The sequence below is a fragment of the Lissotriton vulgaris genome, chromosome 5 (assembly GCF_964263255.1).
Source record: "Lissotriton vulgaris chromosome 5, aLisVul1.2, whole genome shotgun sequence".
NCBI lineage: Eukaryota > Metazoa > Chordata > Amphibia > Caudata > Salamandridae > Lissotriton > Lissotriton vulgaris.
In genome coordinates this window covers 1,956,905,879-1,956,926,304 of record NC_141693.1, presented here as the reverse complement: position 1 = coordinate 1,956,926,304, position 20,426 = coordinate 1,956,905,879, and the positions used below count along the sequence as shown (strand labels likewise).

Sequence of the window (20,426 nt, the reverse complement as noted above, 5' to 3'; positions counted from 1 at the left end):
GGCGTTGAGAGCTGGCCTTTATCTCATCTAGTGGGAAGTCCCAGAGTAGGCCAGCAAAATGGCTGGCATTAGTGAATATCAGCTCTCTCCAGGCATCCATGGGGGTACTAGCACAGTCCCTGCCCAAGGCGGTCAACAAGAAACTTAGGGTAAAGAAGAGGAATGTGCTGCGTCACTGGAAGTTAACCCCTGCACTTTGTTATATGCTGTACAATTTATTTCATCGTCATTATGCGAGTCAACCATATAATGGATCGACTTGCAAATGTCTTCTTGAAATTTTATTTTATTTTGTTTTATGGATTAGCCATTATGAGGTTACAAAATGTGTAAAACATTGACATGACTTCTGATCTTAATTCGGACATATATCGTATATTGGGAAATTATTACAAGATTTGCTTTTAAGCTTGAAAGCCTAATAATGCTGTGTCCACACTTAGTGCCCTGAAAGCAATGGGTGTAGAGCAAATGTTTCTACCAAGTGCTGCTCTTTTGTGGGTGTCAGATGAAGCCATGCATGTTATCCATGCACCTCAAAAGGAGGAGGACTCCCAACTGCCGATTGTTACAATCTTGCTGATGTTGCCACCCTTCCCTTTGTGAACTTTTGCATGATTATGCGGAAGCATTCCCAACGCTTCATGAAATGAACGCACCTGCACTGGTTATTGAGGGTTGAACCGCAGCCTGTGAGAGCTCCTTTTTAACCCTACCCCGTGTCCGCAGCATAATGATTCATGGGCGTAAACAGAATTTGACTATTTTAGCACATGAGAAATGGGTTGTTGTTTTAAAAAATGTTTTATCTATGAAAGAACATCACAAAAGTATGACAAGAAAATAATATGATAAAAAAAATATAAAGTTCATGTTGTGCTGATAAATATGTGTTGGACAAATTGCAGTGAGTAAATAGCCAGCCTTCCTAGTGCATGTGGTAATGCAGCCCTCCTCAAGCTTGAATCACTATTAAGGTAAGCTTACTATTCAAGGGCTTGTGTTGAAGCCTGGCCTGCTGGAATTTGAAGACTGTCGCTCAAGTACAAACATTGGCTCTTACTTTCAAGTAACTCTACATGCAATGTATACACAGAGAATGCATCTTTTGTATTGGGGTGCAAACGTGTTTTTAAGTAGATATGATGTCATCTACGGCTGTAGGATACCTCCAAAAGCGACAAACTGGTCCTGCAGTGGCCCATCCGAATGCACCCTCAGCCCATCCAAGTGTAAAATCGTGGAGCCGGGTCTGTTTCTGCTCAATATTCTGTGCTTTAAGGATTTGACTACCAGAGAGACAGGGCAAGGGGATTGGGACTACACTGCTCCCGATCCGGTAACAGCATGAACAAGAAAGCCATTCTCATGTGGGTTTGTGCGCTGACAAATGCACATACATACACCTACCTGTGACATAGACACATACGCCCCACCCCTTCTCCTGTCCCCATGTGGCTAATAAGGTATACAACCTTTACAACGAAACTTTTACAACTCACTATCATTACAACGCAGTCATTACAACGCAAACCATTACAACACATTGTGCTGGGGGGCGCTCTAGGATAGGGAATAAGTTTAATTTACCATCCAACACCTTCCCTCGTGTCCACGGGGACTGGAGTTGGAATAGTAAATTAAACTTTTCAGTATCCAGCACCCCAAAGCGCTATTCGTTGTAAAGGCATGCGTTGTAAAAACCGCGTTGTAAAGGCATGCGTGGTAAAAGTATGCGTTGTAACGTCATACATCCGGCTAATAATGGTGGCGCACACCTCCCTCAGATTATACACATATGAGGATCTGGTGACACACTTGCACGCTCTCACACCAACGTGCACACACACACACACACACCCCTTTGTGCGAGGTCAGTGAAGGTGGTGCACACCTCTACCAGATTACGAATCTGTGGATCTGCCGTCACGTGCACTCACACGCATGCCCATACACACCTACCTGTCCAATGATGGTGCACGCCTCTCCCAGATTACACATCTTTGGACCTGTGCTCACACACACATGCACTCCCTACCACCTCTCACCAAGTGGGTGAAAATTGATGGTGGCTCACACTTCTTCCAGGTTACAGAGCTGGGGATCTGGTGACACACTTGCATCTACACCCCAATGCGCACACACATATAGATGCGTGGCCAGTGATGGTGGCGCATACCTTTCCCGGATTACAGCTCTGCGGATCCATCGTCACATGCACCCACGCTCACACACATGCTCACTGAAATGCATGTACACTTACATGCGCGGCCGGTGATGGTAGCGCACACCTCTCCCGGCTCACACACCTCGGTAGTGGTGTAGCAAGGGATGTTGCCAAGGGTGAAGCTGCACTTCAGGCACTTCCGGGTTTCGATGGCTGCTTCGCCTGCAGAAAGGAGGAGAGAAGAACGGGAGTGAGGCCTGAATGTGGCGTGATATAATAATCACAGATGGAAGTAAGAGTCACACTGTAATAATGACATTTCAACGCCTCATCAGCGGTAATAAGCGCTATAAAAATGCATTTACAATACTACATGGACTTTAAATGCTTGATGTTAATCTGATATAATGAATTGTGACGCCTCGCGTGAGGGACCAGTGTCCATTTCTTTGGTAATTATGAGCAATCCCTGCACTGTTAACACAATGGTAGCTATCATTGGAGTGTCAGAAGGCTGAAAGGCTGACTCCGCCCACTAGGATTCAAACCGGTTTGCCTAGTATTGCAGGCATAGGTCTCAGCAGTCAATGCATTAGGCCACTGAGCTACCTGACATCTCCTAACTGAAAGCTCATTGGTATGAAGGCTACAAGTGGCCTAAGCAGTAGGCCTGATTTCCCGTTGGGGAGTGGGGGCGTTTTGGATGTGCGCTGGAAGTGCTAAATCCATCTGGAACTCACCACCATGAAATACCCGTGTTGGGGAAATATCTGCCTGTGAATCCTCCTTTTGAAGAAGAGCTGTTCCTCAGGTAACACAAATCTTACAAGCTCAAACTGCAAACCACAGAACCGTTGTCATGATACACAAATGCAACATGATCAGCCATCATAACATAACATAACATATGTATTTGTAAAGCGCATGTTCACCCAGAGGTCTCTTCGCACTGAATAACAGATGTTCATTGTTACCCAACTCAATGGTATTCATTTTATCGACCTCAGATGGATGAAAGGCTGAGTAGACCCGCCGGGATTTGAACCTGTGACTATGAGGTCAAACACAGGCCCCTGCAATGGACTCATTAGTCCATCGAGCCACCAGATCCGGCATCATACAGCAGAGCTAACTCTCAAATGACACAGATTTTACAGACTCAGGCTTTAGATAGCAGAGCTATCTTTCCGGTTTCACAGATCTCAGGTAGCAGAGCTGTCAATGGGATAACAGCAATCTCACAGGCCTCAGAATATGCAGATTTTACAGTGGCATGTCTCATTGGGATAACAGCCGTGTCCCAGGCATTAAACAGCAGAGCTTCCCTCCGGCTATAAAGATCTCAGAGCCCTGGATCTCAGACCTTGAGATTGCAGCAACTCAACAGGCATTAGAGTCCCAAAATATCCTTTAGATTGCACAGATGTTATGACTTTAGGCCCCAAACAGCAGAGCTATAGTTGGGATTATACTAGACTCACAGGGTCAGAACTAATCCTTCCGTTAATTCATTATCAGGCCTCAAATAGCAGAGATGTCCTTTGATTTACACAGATATCACAGCGGCAGCTCTTAGACTCAAGCCTGCAACAACAGAGCTGTACCGTAGTAACACAGGTCTCACATGCTCAGACCGCAGACAGAAGAAGACCTGTCCTTCAGGCCACACAGACCTCACAGACTCAGGCCTGCAACAACAGAGCTGTACCGTAGTAACACAGGTCTCACATGCTCAGACCGCAGACAGAAGAAGACCTGTCCTTCAGGCCACACAGACCTCACAGACTCAGGCCTGCAACAACAGAGCTGTACCGTAGTAACACAGGTCTCACATGCTCAGACCGCAGACAGAAGAAGACCTGTCCTTCAGACCCCACAGACCTCACAGACTCAGGCCTGCAACAACAGAGCTGTACCGTAGTAACACAGGTCTCACATGCTCAGACCGCAGACAGAAGAAGACCTGTCCTTCAGGCCCCACCGACCTCACAGACTCAGAACTGCAACAACAGAGCTGTACCGTAAGTTACACTGGTCTCACATGCTCAGACGACAGACAGAAGAAGACCTGTCCTCCAGGCCCCACAGACCTCACAGACTCAGGCCTGCAACAACAGAGCTGTACCGTAGTAACACAGGTCTCACATGCTCAGACCGCAGACAGAAGAAGACCTGTCCTTCAGACCCCACAGACCTCACAGACTCAGGCCTGCAACAACAGAGCTGTACCGTAGTAACACAGGTCTCACATGCTCAGACCGCAGACAGAAGAAGACCTGTCCTTCAGACCCCACAGACCTCACAGACTCAGGCCTGCAACAACAGAGCTGTACCGTAAGTTACACTGGTCTCACATGCTCAGACGACAGACAGAAGAAGACCTGTCCTCCAGGCCCCACAGACCTCACAGACTCAGGCCTGCAACAACAGAGCTGTACCGTAGTAACACAGGTCTCACATGCTCAGACCGCAGACAGAAGAAGACCTGTCCTTCAGACCCCACAGACCTCACAGACTCAGGCCTGCAACAACAGAGCTGTACCGTAGTAACACAGGTCTCACATGCTCAGACCGCAGACAGAAGAAGACCTGTCCTTCAGACCCCACAGACCTCACAGACTCAGGCCTGCAACAACAGAGCTGTACCGTAGTAACACAGGTCTCACATGCTCAGACCGCAGACAGAAGAAGACCTGTCCTTCAGGCCCCACAGACCTCACAAACTCAGGCTTGCAACAACAGAGCTGTACCGTAAGTTACACTGGTCTCACATGCTCAGACCACAGACAGAAGAAGACCTGTCCTTCAGGCCCCACCGACCTCACAGACTCAGAACTGCAACAACAGAGCTGTACCGTAAGTTACACTGGTCTCACATGCTCAGACGACAGACAGAAGAAGACCTGTCCTCCAGGCCCCACAGACCTCACAGACTCAGGCCTGCAACAACAGAGCTGTACCGTAGTAACACAGGTCTCACATGCTCAGACCGCAGACAGAAGAAGACCTGTCCTTCAGACCCCACAGACCTCACAGACTCAGGCCTGCAACAACAGAGCTGTACCGTAGTAACACAGGTCTCACATGCTCAGACCGCAGACAGAAGAAGACCTGTCCTTCAGACCCCACAGACCTCACAGACTCAGGCCTGCAACAACAGAGCTGTACCGTAGTAACACAGGTCTCACATGCTCAGACCGCAGACAGAAGAAGACCTGTCCTTCAGGCCCCACCGACCTCACAGACTCAGGCCTGCAACAACAGAGCTGTACCGTAGTAACACAGGTCTCACATGCTCAGACCGCAGACAGAAGAAGACCTGTCCTTCAGACCCCACAGACCTCACAGACTCAGGCCTGCAACAACAGAGCTGTACCGTAGTAACACAGGTCTCACATGCTCAGACCGCAGACAGAAGAAGACCTGTCCTTCAGGCCCCACCGACCTCACAGACTCAGGCCTGCAACAACAGAGCTGTACCGTAGTAACACAGGTCTCACATGCTCAGACCGCAGACAGAAGAAGACCTGTCCTTCAGGCCCCACCGACCTCACAGACTCAGAACTGCAACAACAGAGCTGTACCGTAAGTTACACTGGTCTCACATGCTCAGACCGCAGACAGAAGAAGACCTGTCCTTCAGGCCCCACCGACCTCACAGACTCAGAACTGCAACAACAGAGCTGTACCGCAGGTTTTTTTTAGTTTTAAAAAAAATGTGTTTTATTGGCAGAAAATTATAGAAGGAACAAAAGAAAAAGAGAGCTTGAGCAATCAGCACAGTCCTTGACAGTCCTCATGAATAACACACAAAAAAAGGGAGGGCATGAGCGTATAGTAAACAATATCCAGGTACGTGTGATACACCGTTTGGCAATCAGGAAAGCCATATCTACCAGTCTCCTATACATGGGGCAGAGGGACTTGGAGTATCCCAATATGGCCAACAGTGGGTCAGGAGTCAATGTGAGGTGTGTGATCTCGTTAACTTCGTGGCACACTGAGTGCCAAAAAGCTAGGATATCTGGGCAAGACCATGCAACATGAATAAAATCAGCGAATAAAACCCCACACCTCTCACACTTAGCGCTGTCCCGTAGTCCATATCTATGTAGTCTTTCAGGGGTGTAGTGTACCCTGTTCAGATATTTAAAGAGCTGCAGTCTATGACGACCGTTCAGAGATATACATTTTGTACTCGGGCAGCATTACTGCCACGTCTGCGCCCCCAGTTCAATTCCCACACATAGATTGGTGATTAGTTTAATAGGGGCTTTAACATTGACAATGTACTCAAAGGCTGACACTATTGCAGGTTCCTCCATATCGTCTCCTAGTAGGACCCTAAGAGGACCCTAAGAGCGATCCGTACTCTGTGGAACTGGAAGCGTGATAGAAGGTGGTGCGTCCTGTCCTCCGTCTCGATCTCACTCCAACTCCGAGCACACCCCCCAGAAAAAAGGTCTCCCATAGTATTGATCTGCAGCCCTCCAGAGCCTCCACTACTCCTTTATCCCTACATTGTGGCAACCACGCCCAACCAATCCACTGGTGCTTTAGGGGCGTATTGGAGACTACACGCCTGAATATCCATCATGTGGTGCCAGGCTTGTGTGACAACATTTAAAGAATCCAGGAGACCTGTTCTGCGATCCGGCGGTCTGGATAAAAGTGCCAGCAAGGGCGCCGGGTCCGCCACCATTGATTCGATATGTATATGTGGAATGTTCACTGGCCCATGAATCCATTGGTAAGCGTGAGCGCATTGCGCCGTGCGGTAGTAAAGCTCCAAATTCAGGGTTCCCAGCCCTCCCGCCTCGTATGGACGCACTAATATTTTCCAGGCTACTCGGGGCTGCTTCCCGGTCCAGGCCAGGCGCAACATTGATGATTGTAACTGCTGAAAAAAATGTCGCGATAAAACCATAGGTATGTTACTGAATAAAAACAAGAAGCGCGGAAGAACTACCATTTTCATTTGGGAGATGCGCCCCAGCAGCGATATTGGGAGCGATATCCATCTCTCCACATCCTCCTCGAGCTTCGAGACCGCTACCCCATAATTCTCACGCAGGACCACTTCTAAGTCCGTGTGGAGACGTATCCCCAAGTACCGAACTGCGTCTGTGGACCACTGAATAGGGTAGTCCGGTTCAAAAGGCTGCGTGGCTGGCGTGAGCGGAAACATAAGGGACTTCCTCCAGTTGACGTGGATCCCCGATAGTGAGCTAAATAAGACCACCTCTCGGAGTACAGCCGGAAGGTGCACCTCCGGATCTCTGACATAGAGAAGAGTGTCGTCAGCATACGTAGATACGATATAATTATAGGTGGGGCATTGAATCCCTCTGTGGCCATGATATTCACGCACAGCACAAGCTAAAGGCTCGGCGACCAATGCGTATAATATGGGGTAGAGGGGGAATCCCTGCCTCGTGCCTCTGCTGATCTGAATAGGGTCAGTGGTGAGAAAACCTTTGCGTATGCGGGCAGACGGACAAGTGTACAGCATGGCCAGCACCCGCAGAAACAGATCACCCACCCCCATTCGACTCAGAACATGATGGAGGAACGGCCACTCGACGGAGTCGAAGGCCTTCTCCATGTCAAGGAAGACCGCCACAGCAGGGACCTCAGGGCGTGTGTTTTGGAACACCGCGAAGACTGTCCGGAGATTATACGTAAGATTTTGGGTCGGTACAAAGCCGGCCTGTTCCGGGGCCACCAGCGTGGTTACCATGGGGGCGAGGCGATTGTCAATAAATTTCGCAAATATCTTCGCATCAACGTTTAGCAGTGATAAAGAGCGATAGGAGACGCAGTCTCCCAGGTCCCTATCCGGTTTGAGAATTGCAACTAAGATAGCTTCGCGTAGAGTAGGCGGCATTGTATCAGTGTCCGCCATGTCCTCGCAGAGGCATAGGAGATGTGGTATCAATAAATCCGAATAGGCCTTATTAAAGACCACAGATAGGCCGTCACTGCCCGGGGCACCGCCAGCCCTCATCGCTAATAATGCCCAAACTATTTCTTCCCACTCTATCGGACGTGCTAGGAACTCTCGTTCCACGTTAGACAACCAAGGGCGCTCAATGTGGGTTAGATAATCCAGTATGCGCTCCTCAGGTTGCAGGGCCTCTCAAAGAGTACAGTTTTGTATAATATTCCCGAAAACGTTCCGCCACCTGCTCATCGGGGAGCAGCTTCTCAGTTGCGGAAGACCTCATAACGGGGGTCGCCGTTCTGTCACGTCGGCGCTTAGCCAGCTGCGCAAGAACTGTGCCAGGGCGATCTCCTTCCCCATATTTCCTAGCAGTTGCGTATTTTCCCAGATGCTTGATCTCGGAATCAGCCTCCTCATTGTATTCGCGTAGCGTGTGGACTATCTCTTGAGCCAGTGCTTCTCTACTGTCGGGAACTTGTTTTCGCTCCAAGTTTGGATTCCAAGGTGCGCAGCCTGCCCGTGATCGATCTCAGGACTCCCGCATGTTTCGAAATAGCGACCCCTCTAACGTACACCTTGAATGCCTCCCATACAGTCTGGAACGAGTCTACGGAGCCCACGTTAGTTAAAAAAAATGTCTCAATGGCCACCGCCAGCTCCTCCTTAAAGGAGCATCCAGCAGCGAGTACGGAGGGAAGTGCCAAGCAAATGGTGGGATGTGCTTCGCTGGAACCGCCATCGTCAACAGTATAGGGGAGTGGTCTGAATATGTACGTGGTAAAATAGAGCAAGCGCGTACCATTCGAGTAAGTTGTGTCGTAGCCAACCAGTCATCTATCCTGGTACATATGTTGTGTGGAGACGAATAATGCGTGTGACCTCCTTGCGTGGGTTGCAGGTGTCTCCATAAGTCACGCATATCTAAGCGAACCATTTGAGATTCTTGCGCTCTAGCCGAGGTGGAGGGGGGGCGGTCGGGTCCGTCCGATCTGTCCAAGTGTGGTTCTCTAATCATGTTGAGGTCGCCCCCTCAGAGCACGTCCCTGTTTGCGTACCTCTCAACCTTTGCCCCTAAGTCTGTGTAGAAGTCAGGGTTGTCATAATGGGGGCCGTAGGTATTCACCACACAGACATCCATGCCCTTACCACAACACCGCGTGATGGTATAAAGTCCGTCGTCGCCAGTCACTAAAGGCGTCATCTTAATGCGTGTCTTCGGGTTGACCCACGTGAGCACCCCCCTGTCGTGTGATGTGAACCCAGCCGCATGTGTGTTCCCCACCAGGCCTCTGTAACGGAGAACATGACTGTCAGGGTGTGGGTGCGTCTCCTGTAATAGTGCGATATCAACTCCATGCCGTACTAGACACTGCAATACCTTTCGGACCTTTCTGCGGTCGTTCAGACCTCGGACGTTCCAAGTGAGCAACATCAATGTGTCAGAGGTATCCCCAGGGGTGTCCGTCCTGTCTACGGCGGTCTGAGTGCCTGTTCCGAAGGATGTGCCTGCATATGTTTCCCAACACTGTGTAGTGCCCAAAACATGCGAGGTGACCTATCGAGATTGCCCATTAGCAACAAAGAAATTACGCAGCATGAAAAAAATACATAACAACACCCCTCAATCCCTCCACCCGCTCCCACCCACGCCTGTCCGTCCCCAACTAGGCCGCGAGCAACCCTCCTCCCCATCTTAGCTACCCTCCTCTCCCAGAACCCTCCCGACAAACCCCAAAACCCCTCAAAAACCCAAACAAAACTTTGTTTTTTCCAGATTCAGTGGTAAACACACAGAGGCAGAGGCAGCCAGCAAAATGCTAACTCTATGTTAGAACAAAAAGTAAAGTTAAAGCTGCACGCCCCTCCCTTGCCTCTGTGCAAGGTATACAATACAATTTGCGTGTAACCAAAAAGGTGCAGCGTAGATGCAGTCCCAGCATGAAAAAATACAATACTGTTGTTACAAATCCTGTAATAAAATCCCAAGCCTGAGAAAAATAAGGTTGGAGATTTGTGGTGCATGGGTGCCTAGCTCCTCCGTCAGTACGAGAATATATCAGGGGATCATACCTAACACCCAGCAGTTCTTGCCCCCAGAGCAAACCATTGTCCATTAAACTGCACCCCTCCAATATGTCCTGATGTTGACGCTCCCCCACAATTATTCACCGCCCCCAGACCCATTAAGATGCAAAACCAAAAACTTTCCTTATCTGCGAGTGTCTCTGTTATTCCACGTCATCGGGGGAGTCTCCTGCCGCCTCATGCGATCCGTCCTGTGAGGATCGGCTCTCTTTGCGCCAGTCCTTCAGGGCCTTCTGTAGTGCCTTGGGGTCCGTGAATATCAGGGATGTCCCCTGCCTGTTGATCCTCAACTTCGCCGGGTCCAACATCGCGTAATCTGCGCCCATCTCCCGAAGCTGTCGTTTCATCGGTTGGAACTGGCGTCGGGCCTCCTGTACTCTTGGAGTGAAATCCGGGAACAGTGAAAGCATTGAGCCCTCATATCGAAGTGGTTGTTTCTCCCTTGCGAGTCGCAATGCCATGTCGCGATCCCTATAGTTTAGCAGTTTCGAAATAATGGGATGAGAAGAAGCACCCGGCTTCGGGCGCGGGCCGAGTGAGCGGTGTGCACGTTCTATCACAAACATGGCGGAAAAAGCTGAGTCACCCAGGAGAGATTTAAGGAGTTTTTCAATAAATATTTCCATGTTCCCAGCCTGCGTGGACTCCGGCAAGCCTGTAATGTGAAGGTTGCACCTCCGGGAGCGGGCCTCCAAATCCTCCATCTTGTCCTGCAGCGCCTGCATCACTCTGGCCAGTTGTTTACCTTCAGGGTCCAGAGAGGTATGGGCTTCCTCCACCTCCTTAAGCCTGCGCTCGGACATGTCCAGGCGCTCCGCGTGTTTATTGAGCCTCTCTGCCTTGCGGTCCATGCGCAAGGTGAGCGCGTCCATCTTGGTGCCCAAGGAAGCAATACCCCCCTGGAGCCCCTTTTCCATTGCCAGCAGCAAACTACGGATATCTTTCGGGGGAAATGGGGGGGGGGTCATCAGTAGGTTTGCGCTCTCCCTGGGCTCCCCTCGCCACCATGACGCCTGTCTTGGTGCCCTTAGGATCAAAGGACAGTTTTGACTGAGTCCTGTCGGTGAGCCCCATTCTCACCAGGCCCAGTACTTGCCCGACCTCCGGCACTGGCACTCTGATCTGCACCTTATAGGATTGCGCCAAACCGCCCCAGGGCCAATAGCTAGGCCCAAGTCCAAATCTTGGCCACCTCCTCAACTCCGCGGGGCTCCGAGGTAGTTCTACCCTCTCAGAGGACTATCTTGTATCGGGGTGCCGATCTGCAGCACCAGGGCCACGTGCGTCGCGTAATTGGATCCCACAGGCCACCCGGCCCTATCTGAAGACGGCGCGCTGAGGCCAGGGACACAGTGGGGGTGATTCGCACAGTCACTTCCAAAGGCTCCAGGTGCAGAAGGCAGGATCCCAATGGTATACAACCTTTAGCACGCATCTTTTAGCACGCAAGTATGGCCGCCTTCTTAATACCTCTGCAGAGCTCCAGGCCTCTAGACAGGCTCACTCAGCCCTCCAAACAGCACAGAGCATCGAACGGGGTCTCACCCCCATACAGTATTCACCCGCGCCCCTCAACCACACTGTGGGGCTCAGGGCCCGTGGTACTGCAAGGAGAGGAGGGGGCCTATTCACAACTGTGCGTCTTGCGGTCCAGCACAGAATCTTCCTAGCCCCAAATTGAAATTCCAGGCCTGTTAGAATCGCGGGGCACAAGCGGTCGCCTGCTCCAGGCTCCGCTCGGGGCCACGTCACCTGAACGTCCCTCGGCGCGTCGGCCTTTACTCTTGCGCAGCGCCGCTGAACACCACAGCGCCACGCTCCACAGAGCGCTCCGGCACCTCACAAACCTGGTGCTAGAACCAGAAGCACTTTGGCCAGGTCAGGGCAGGGGGTGTCTCCGCCAGTAGGCTCCGGGCGCTGGCCTCACCAGTCTCCATGAGCAGCAGCATGCACCAGCCAGTGCCACGTCTCCTAGGGAAAGTCCGGCGCACGTGCCCGCTAAGGCGGCCCCCAGGCCCAGAAGGTTGCAACTCGTCCGTGGAGGGGCCCGTGCGGGCCAAACTCACTCTTGGCAGTGTCCGCGAGAGGTAAGCTGCACCAGGTCGTAGTATGGAAGCCCCGGGGAAGGGTTAACACGCAGGATAGATTAAGGATCGTTGACGAGATGAAGGAGCACCGGGCTCAAGCAGCCATCTTGGTTGTGAGCTGGCTCCGCCGCCAGCTGTACCGTAGGTTACACTGGTCCTCACATGCTCAGACAGAAGAAGACCTGTCCTTCAGGCCACACAGACCTCACAGACTCAGGCCTCTAACAACAGAGCTAACCCTTGCACCACAGGTAATGTACTGAGTCTGTCTTCTGGGCTGCTTTTATATCCTTGTAACGCTTTAAATAGCGAGTTTGGGAGTTGCCTGGCTCCTTGGTGCTATTAACAGCTCCATATTTATCTGGACTCCTATCTCGATCCTTAGATTCATTTTATGTGTTTTAGTTCACTTTCATTTACCTGTAGTGGACACCGCAGGAGAACCCGTGGTAGCCCACAAGGGGTTGCTGGACCCACAACAAGATTTTACTTCACCTGTGCACTTTTATCGGTTGGCACTCTCAGTGACATGTCATCGCACACAGACACTCTCCCCCCAGCCCCCTTGGATGATAGGGCTGCAGTGCGTCCACATCAATGCAAGCCCATCTGCAGCCAGAACGCGACCAGCGACAGCCCCTCTGTTTGACCCCGGAACAGTCAATAAGACTTCACTACTCGAGAGATAAGCTCTTTTGCCTTCAGTAGTGAGGTAAGAATCTGTCTTGAATAAGATGGCATCCTCAAATCAATCTAGGAAACACCACTTGCCCTATCTGTAATCTGAGGTTTACGGATCTCATAATCAAAGATCCCTTTCCCTGTGTACTAACACACTCAAACCCGAGAGATATTAAGACCATGGGGCTGTGCACGGATTAACACCAGATCCATGCTAAAAAACAAGATAGAACTAAGCGGTCTTATTGAATCGAACAATTTAGATTTAACTTTCATCTCTGAAATATGGACTGACCCATCATCGGTGCCAGACCTTGTGGCTGCCATACCGGAAGGATACTCCATATATAGATTAGTCCGCCGCAACAAAAGAGGTAGCTGTCTTGCCATTTTATATCCAACTTTTTTTTACTACTTCCTTCTCACCTCACCGCCACACAACCAAATTTAAAGCCCTAGAATTTAAAATCGAGCTAAACCCTAAAAATACTTTCAGTAGCCTGGTTTCTTCACAGGCCACCAGGCTCAAGGTCCTCATTTGCTCAGAACTTCAGCCTAAGCCTAGAATCCAGATTTAATACTACCAACTACATCATATTAGGAGACTTTTACTTTCATCTGGAAAACAACTCCGACAACGACTAGCAACTTTTACTGGAATCCATGTCCAGAGTAAAAAAATCAAATCGAAGTATGTCAAAACTCACCCATGAGGCAGGTCATACCCTGGTGCAATCTTTACAGATAATCCCAGATTAAAGTTATTTCAAGCCCTACCGCTCTCTTGGTCTGACCATTCAGATGTGTGATTTAAAATTACCCTCTGGTAAAAAACAAGCTTACAAACTCAAAAGCATTTGCCCATGGCACAAACTAGAAGCAGATAATTTTAAGGCCACCCTTTCTAACTCAGTCCAAGCTTTGGGAAATAATATACACCAAAATGTTGTCAACTATCACACTTGGATAAATAACTCAATTACCCGATGGGTCCCAGAGAAAAAAGCAACTAAAATAGACGAACTCCATCTGAACCCAGGTACTCCGAAAGGCTAAAAAACAGAAACAACTCTGCCGCAAGTAGAACGCAGCTGGAGACAACATTATAATCACAATGACAAAGATCTTTATAAAAATCCTTAAATGTGTACAAACTAATGATTTGTTAACATAAATCAGCCTTTTTCATCCAAATAATTAAATCTGCAAAAGATTGAGTCAAATAACTCTTTAAACATTTAACAAGTTCTCTACCCTACCAGAGACAAAAACTATAATACCAGCCTGTCATGAATCCAGGTGCTCCAACGCTTCGCAGAGGCAGTACTGACGAATGTCCCGATCACCCTTCCACCGGTACCCTCGCTACAAGAGCAAGACCACCAGCAGCAGGGAAAGGGGAAGTGGACAGAGAAGAGAATACCTGTACTTGACTGGCACCCTACTTCCAGCGACTGCTATTCATCTTGCCGCCATTTCGAAAGGTGCCTAATACACAGAAGGGGGAGAGAGAGAGAATATACCACAAACCTTCTCACACTGTGCTGACTATTCATAAATGCTAAACGAAACTTGTCCTACCAGTTTCTGCCCAGGTATTCGCCTCTCTTCTATATTTTGGAATGTTATCTGACTGAACTTCCTACGGGGAAGACATATACGATCATTAGTATCTCTCCTCAGAATAGCTCGACCCAGACTCACACTCTCCCTATGAACCCAAATTGTACCTGTGAAGTTCTTCGTCAGACTTTGTCTTGGGGGTTCTGTGCAGAGATATCTTCGGGTTAGAGTTGCAGGCTAAAGTTCACAAATTCCATGAAGCACGCAAAAAGGAAAAGGGTAGGTACAAAGGGGAGGAAAAGCAAGGAGAAACGCACGGGGGGAACGACTGCGGGGGAATGCGAGTGAAGCAATACAGTTTGGATATTGGTTGACTTGACGAGAAGATGAAACACCTTACTTGTAGAGTTCAAGTTTCTCTTCAGACTGAATATTCAACTACGTCTTGTCAGGTTGTATCCTCGTTGCCACTCGTCTTCTTCTGACGAACCGCAGGATAGTGGATGACAGCTGTCACAGCTCAGGAACTGCGACGGAGAACTTCACTTGACCAAAGTGCCTCTCTGAGTAATGAGAGCGCACGACAAAGATTTCTCTCATGAAAGTCTCTGAAAACTCTGATTCTATGGTATTTAGAAGGTCTTTGATAATTGCTGTTAATCTCCCGTCATGAATAGTTGACGAGGAGCAGCGACAAGAACAAGCTTCTAGAACGGAATCTTCGTTGAAGTGCGCAGTTAGGAGCGCGCGTCTTCCCGAAGTCCACTAGAGGGCGCATCGATTGGATGCAGTAAATGGAACATTGAGCGGCCATCTTAGGGAGGGAACTATATACAGTCTTAGCAGTTCATTAGTTCATTGACTCGGATTACCTCTGGAATTTCTCAGTCTACCGGAGGGACAAGGAAACCACACATTAGCTCGTGCAGAGCGGGGCCAAGGCAGGGAGCTAACCCACAGTCTTGGGGAAACTACAGTGGCTACTCGGTGAATCCTGACAGTACCCCCTCCCGAGGACCGATTTATCGGTCTTGATTTGTGTGGAAATCTGGAATGAAAGCGTTTCAACAGTTGTGGGGCGTGAATGTTGCTGACCGGTTCCCAAGACCTTTCTTCTGGGCCAAACCCTTTCCAATCCACTAAATACTTCAAATTCCCTTTTACATACTTGGAATCTAAAATGTCCTTAACCTCATATTCTGGATGCCCTTGGACTGTAAGTGGATCTGGAGGTTTGGTAAGCCGTATAGGCACTTGGACCTTTTTCAGCAAAGATACATGAAAAACTGGGTGTACACCTATCTTGGCTGGGAGTTTCAGTTTTACTGTAACTGGTCCTAACACCTTCTCTATAGTATAAGGACCCACAAATCTAGGCTGAAATTTTCTGTTACCTCTCAAATGCAAATTTTTAGTGGACAACCACACCTGATCTCCTGCTTGGTACTGTGGGGTTTTTTTCCTATGTGAATCTGCAAACCTTTTATAGGACGCCTTAGCTTTCTCTAGATTCTTTTCAGCTGATTTATGCAAAGAACTGAAGTCTAAAAGGGCCCTCTTGGCTGCAGGGACGTCTAACTCCTCTTGTAGCACCATAAAGTTTGGATGTCTACCAAAGTTCAAATAAAACGGAGAGTAACCAGTAGATGCACTCTTCGCATTATTGCAGGCAAACTCGGCCATCCACAACTTTTCGGACCATTCCCCACCTTGATCCAACAAGAATAGCCTCAAGTACTGTTCTAATTCTTGATTGGTCCTCTCTGTCTGCCCATCGGACTCTGGGTGGTAGCTAGTGGACAATCTACCCTCTATCCCCATCCCCTTTAGGAAGGCCTTCCAGAAATGGGAGATAAATTGGGGACCTCGGTCTGAGACCACTATTTTAGGGACACCATGAATTTTGACAATATTTTCACTGAACACTCTAGCTAATTGAACTGCCGTGGGAATTCCTGACAAGGGGATGAAATGACTCATTTTCGTGAATGTATCAACCACCACCAAGATGGTATCAAATCCATTGCTCAAAGGTAAGTCTACGATGAGGTCTAAGGAAATCGTATGCCACGGGGAAGGGGGAGTGGGCAAAGGCTGAAGCAAACCTTGGGGAGCCTGTCTAGTGGGTTTACTCCGAGCACAAGATTCGCAAGACTGAACATACTTTTTGATCTGATCGGACATTCCAGGCCACCAAAAATAACGTTGCACTAATTCTTGAGTCTTGGCAATTCCTTTGTGACCCGCAAGAGGATGGTCATGACAATTTCGCAAAGCTTTTTCCTGAAGTTCGAGGGTTGGAAGATATAAGGCTTCCTTGACATATGGTAACTGTTGTCGACACTGACGCTCTTCTCCGAGTAACACCCACTGTTGAATTTCTTCTGAGGTTAAACTCTTACGGACCTCTTCTTTGAAATTGTCCAATGTAAGCGCCCCCACGATCTTTGTTTCTGGGATGATTGGTTTCGCTTCTACGGAATGCTCAGATTCTTCGGTTTGAAGTCGAGACAGCGCATCCGCTTTCCCATTCTTGGGGCCAGGTCGATATGTAATCACGAAGTCGAAGTCCGCGAAGTAAAGGGACCAACGCAGCTGACGGGGAGTCAAGGTCTTAGCCGTCTTCAAAAATTGCAGGTTCTTGTGATCAGAATAGACGGTGACTGTGTGACGTGCTCCCAACAGATAGTGTCTCCAGTCTTCAAAAGCATCCTTTACTGCCAATAGCTCTTTCTCTGTGATGGTATAATTTATTTCAGCAGAGTTCAATTTTCTGGAGCGGTACGCCACAGGATGCAACTGCCCAGTCTTTGGATGGCGTTGAGAGAGAACTCCCCCGATGGCCTGATCTGAAGCATCAGCTTCCACGTAAAATGGTTCAGCAGGATCCGCATGCAGTAAGATAGGGGCAGAGGTAAATTGTTTCTTCAATTTCAGGAAGGCGGAGTTTGACTCATCAGTCCATTCAAATTTTACTCCTTTCTTTAAGAGAACTGTGATGGGAGTAATCAATTGTGAAAATCCTTGAATAAATCGCCGATAGAAATTGGCAAACCCCAGAAACCTTTGAATTTCTTTCACATTCTTGGGAGCTGGCCAATTTTCCACTGCTTGTACTTTTCTTGGGTCCATGGTCACTCCTTGAGGCGCAATAACGAATCCCAAAAACTCCACTTGAGACACATGAAAGACACACTTTTCCAATTTAACAAATAGCTGGTTTGCTTGCAATCGTTCCAGGACCAAACGTACATGCTGGGTGTGTTCCTGGGGATTCTGCGAGTAAATCAAGATATCATCCAGATAGACGATGGCAATCTTATCCATAAGATCGCTCATAATGTCGTTGATAAAGTGTTGAAATACTGCAGGAGCATTACAAAGGCCGAATGGCATAACACAATACTCGAAAAGACCAAACTTGGTTCGAAAGGCGGTCTTCCACTCATGCCCTTCCTTCATTCGAACCAAGTGATAAGCTCCTCGTAAATCCAGTTTGGTGAAGATTTGTGCTTCCTTAATCTGATCCAGAAGAACAGAAATCAACGGCAACGGGTATCTATTTTTAATGGTGACCTGATTCAAGGCACGATAGTCTATGCAAGTTCTGAGACTACCTTCTTGCTTCTTCGGTATGAAGAACAGAGGTGAGGAAACTGGGGACTGAGAGGGCCGGATAAATCCATTCGCAAGATATCGATCCAGGTATTCTTTTAAATGCACATTTTCGGCTTCAGTCAATGCATAGATTCGGCTACAAGGAAGAGCTGCTCCCGGTTCCAAGTCGATGGTGCAATCATAAGCACGATGGGGGGGCAATACTTCAGCTTCCTGTTCGCTGAACACCGTCTTGAGATCTCGATATTCAGGAGGAATCTCTTCCGTCACAATTGCTCCAATAGACTGTCCGCCAAATGACAATAGCATGGACGGCGTAGGCTCTTTTTCCGTATTCTTGGCTCCGTAACAGTGGGACAGGCAAAACTCCGAATGCAGACTGACTGTCCGGTTTTCCCAATCTATAGTCGGGTTGTGGAGGGTTAACCAGGGCAGTCCCAGGATTAATTGAAATTGGGGAGCATCGATCAAATTGAACTGCAACACCTCCCGATGCCCCTCTCCTTGAGTAATTTCCAATTCTTCAGTGTGACTAGTAATGGGTCCGGAGGTCAAATTAGTCCCGTCTACTGCACGTACTGGCTCGGGATGTTCCTTTGCAATGGCCTTAATTCCCATCTGTTTAGCATAACGGATATCACAAAAGTTTCCAGTGGCCCCAGAATCAAGCATAATGGCCACTCCACAAATCTGATGTTCACGGAATCGCATGGTTACATGAAGGATGACATGAGGAGTCATGGTCTGCAGCGTATTCAAAACCAAATGAGACTTTGGAGTCGTCTTATCTTCTGTCACCACCAGAGCGACCCCGTCTACTGGCGGCTCGTCTCGTTTCCCTTAAACGGAGTCTTCGGGCGCTTCACACAATCCTTCACAAAATGGCCGGCAGTACCACAATACAAACATAACTTCTTTTGTCTCCGTAGTTCTTTTTCTTCGTTGCTCAAAGGGCCTCGAACAGTCCCTATTTGCATGGGTTCTGCCTCTGAATTTCCTCCAGGTCCTTTTTCGCTCTTCGCTCGGTCAAAGCGCGGGAAATTTATCTTCCAATCTTTCTTCTTCTCGCCTTTGCGTTCCGAGTTCCGAAAATCCAATTCCAAAACCAAATCTACCAACGCTGACAACTCGGTGGGTCGATTGGGAATTTGAGCCAGGGTGTCTTTGATTTCATCTCTTAAACCACGATAAAACAAGGCAGCTCTCTTTTCTTCTGGCCAGTTGGTCTCTAAGATCAATTTATTAAACTGTGTGAGGTAAGTAATTAAATCTTTGGATCCTTGACGCAGTTCCAATAATTCGTTATCAGTGGCCTGAGATATCCTTCTCCGATCAAAAATTCTAAGAAATTCAGCCTTAAATTTAGTGAAGTCACTCAGCAAAGGATCATCCTCACTAACTAAAGGCATAGCCCAGTTGGCAGCATCACCACTTAAGTATGACAGGATAAATGCCACTCGAGATTGGGCGTCTGGAAACAAGGTGGGTCGGCACATGAAATGAAGGGAACACTGGGTCAAAAAATATTGAGCCTTTTGAGGATCTCCCGAAAACCTTTCAGGAGTTGCCAACGGGATCAACGGAGATACCGAATGAATTACTTGAGCTACAGATTTTGGATCCACTGCAGCACCACTAGTGGTGGGTACCGCAGGACTCTGTACGGGATTCCCCATAGCTAACCCATCTACCTTTTGTGCTAACGACCTAGCCTCTTGACGGGAAGCCACTAACTCTGCCCTTAAACTTTGGTTTTCATCTCTGACGGCTCCCAAATCTCTCTGAATCCCTACTAGAATAGCGCCTAATTCCTTCAAGTCCATTCCCTCAGTCATACTGCCCGGGCGAAGGTAAAATACGTGGGCACTTCAAACTGTCATGAATCCAGGTGCTCCAACGCTTCGCAGAGGCAGTACTGACGAATGTCCCGATCACCCTTCCACCGGTACCCTCGCTACAAGAGCAAGACCACCAGCAGCAGGGAAAGGGGAAGTGGACAGAGAAGAGAATACCTGTACTTGACTGGCACCCTACTTCCAGCGACTGCTATTCATCTTGCCGCCATTTCGAAAGGTGCCTAATACACAGAAGGGGGAGAGAGAGAGAATATACCACAAACCTTCTCACACTGTGCTGACTATTCATAAATGCTAAACGAAACTTGTCCTACCAGTTTCTGCCCAGGTATTCGCCTCTCTTCTATATTTTGGAATGTTATCTGACTGAACTTCCTACGGGGAAGACATATACGATCATTAGTATCTCTCCTCAGAATAGCTCG

At 48.6% G+C, this 20,426-nt stretch overlaps 1 protein-coding gene across 1 annotated transcript in view; it reads right to left on the bottom strand.

Moving 5' to 3' along the window:
• The window catches only part of LOC147717864 (sperm acrosome membrane-associated protein 4-like), a 187,965-nt gene that overhangs the window by 68,408 nt on the left and 99,131 nt on the right, over positions 1 to 20,426 (bottom strand). The window contains exon 3 of the mRNA XM_086924639.1: positions 2,264 to 2,389. Coding sequence (XP_086780765.1) covers positions 2,264 to 2,389 — 126 coding nt within the window. The remainder of the gene's footprint in view (positions 1 to 2,263; positions 2,390 to 20,426) is intronic.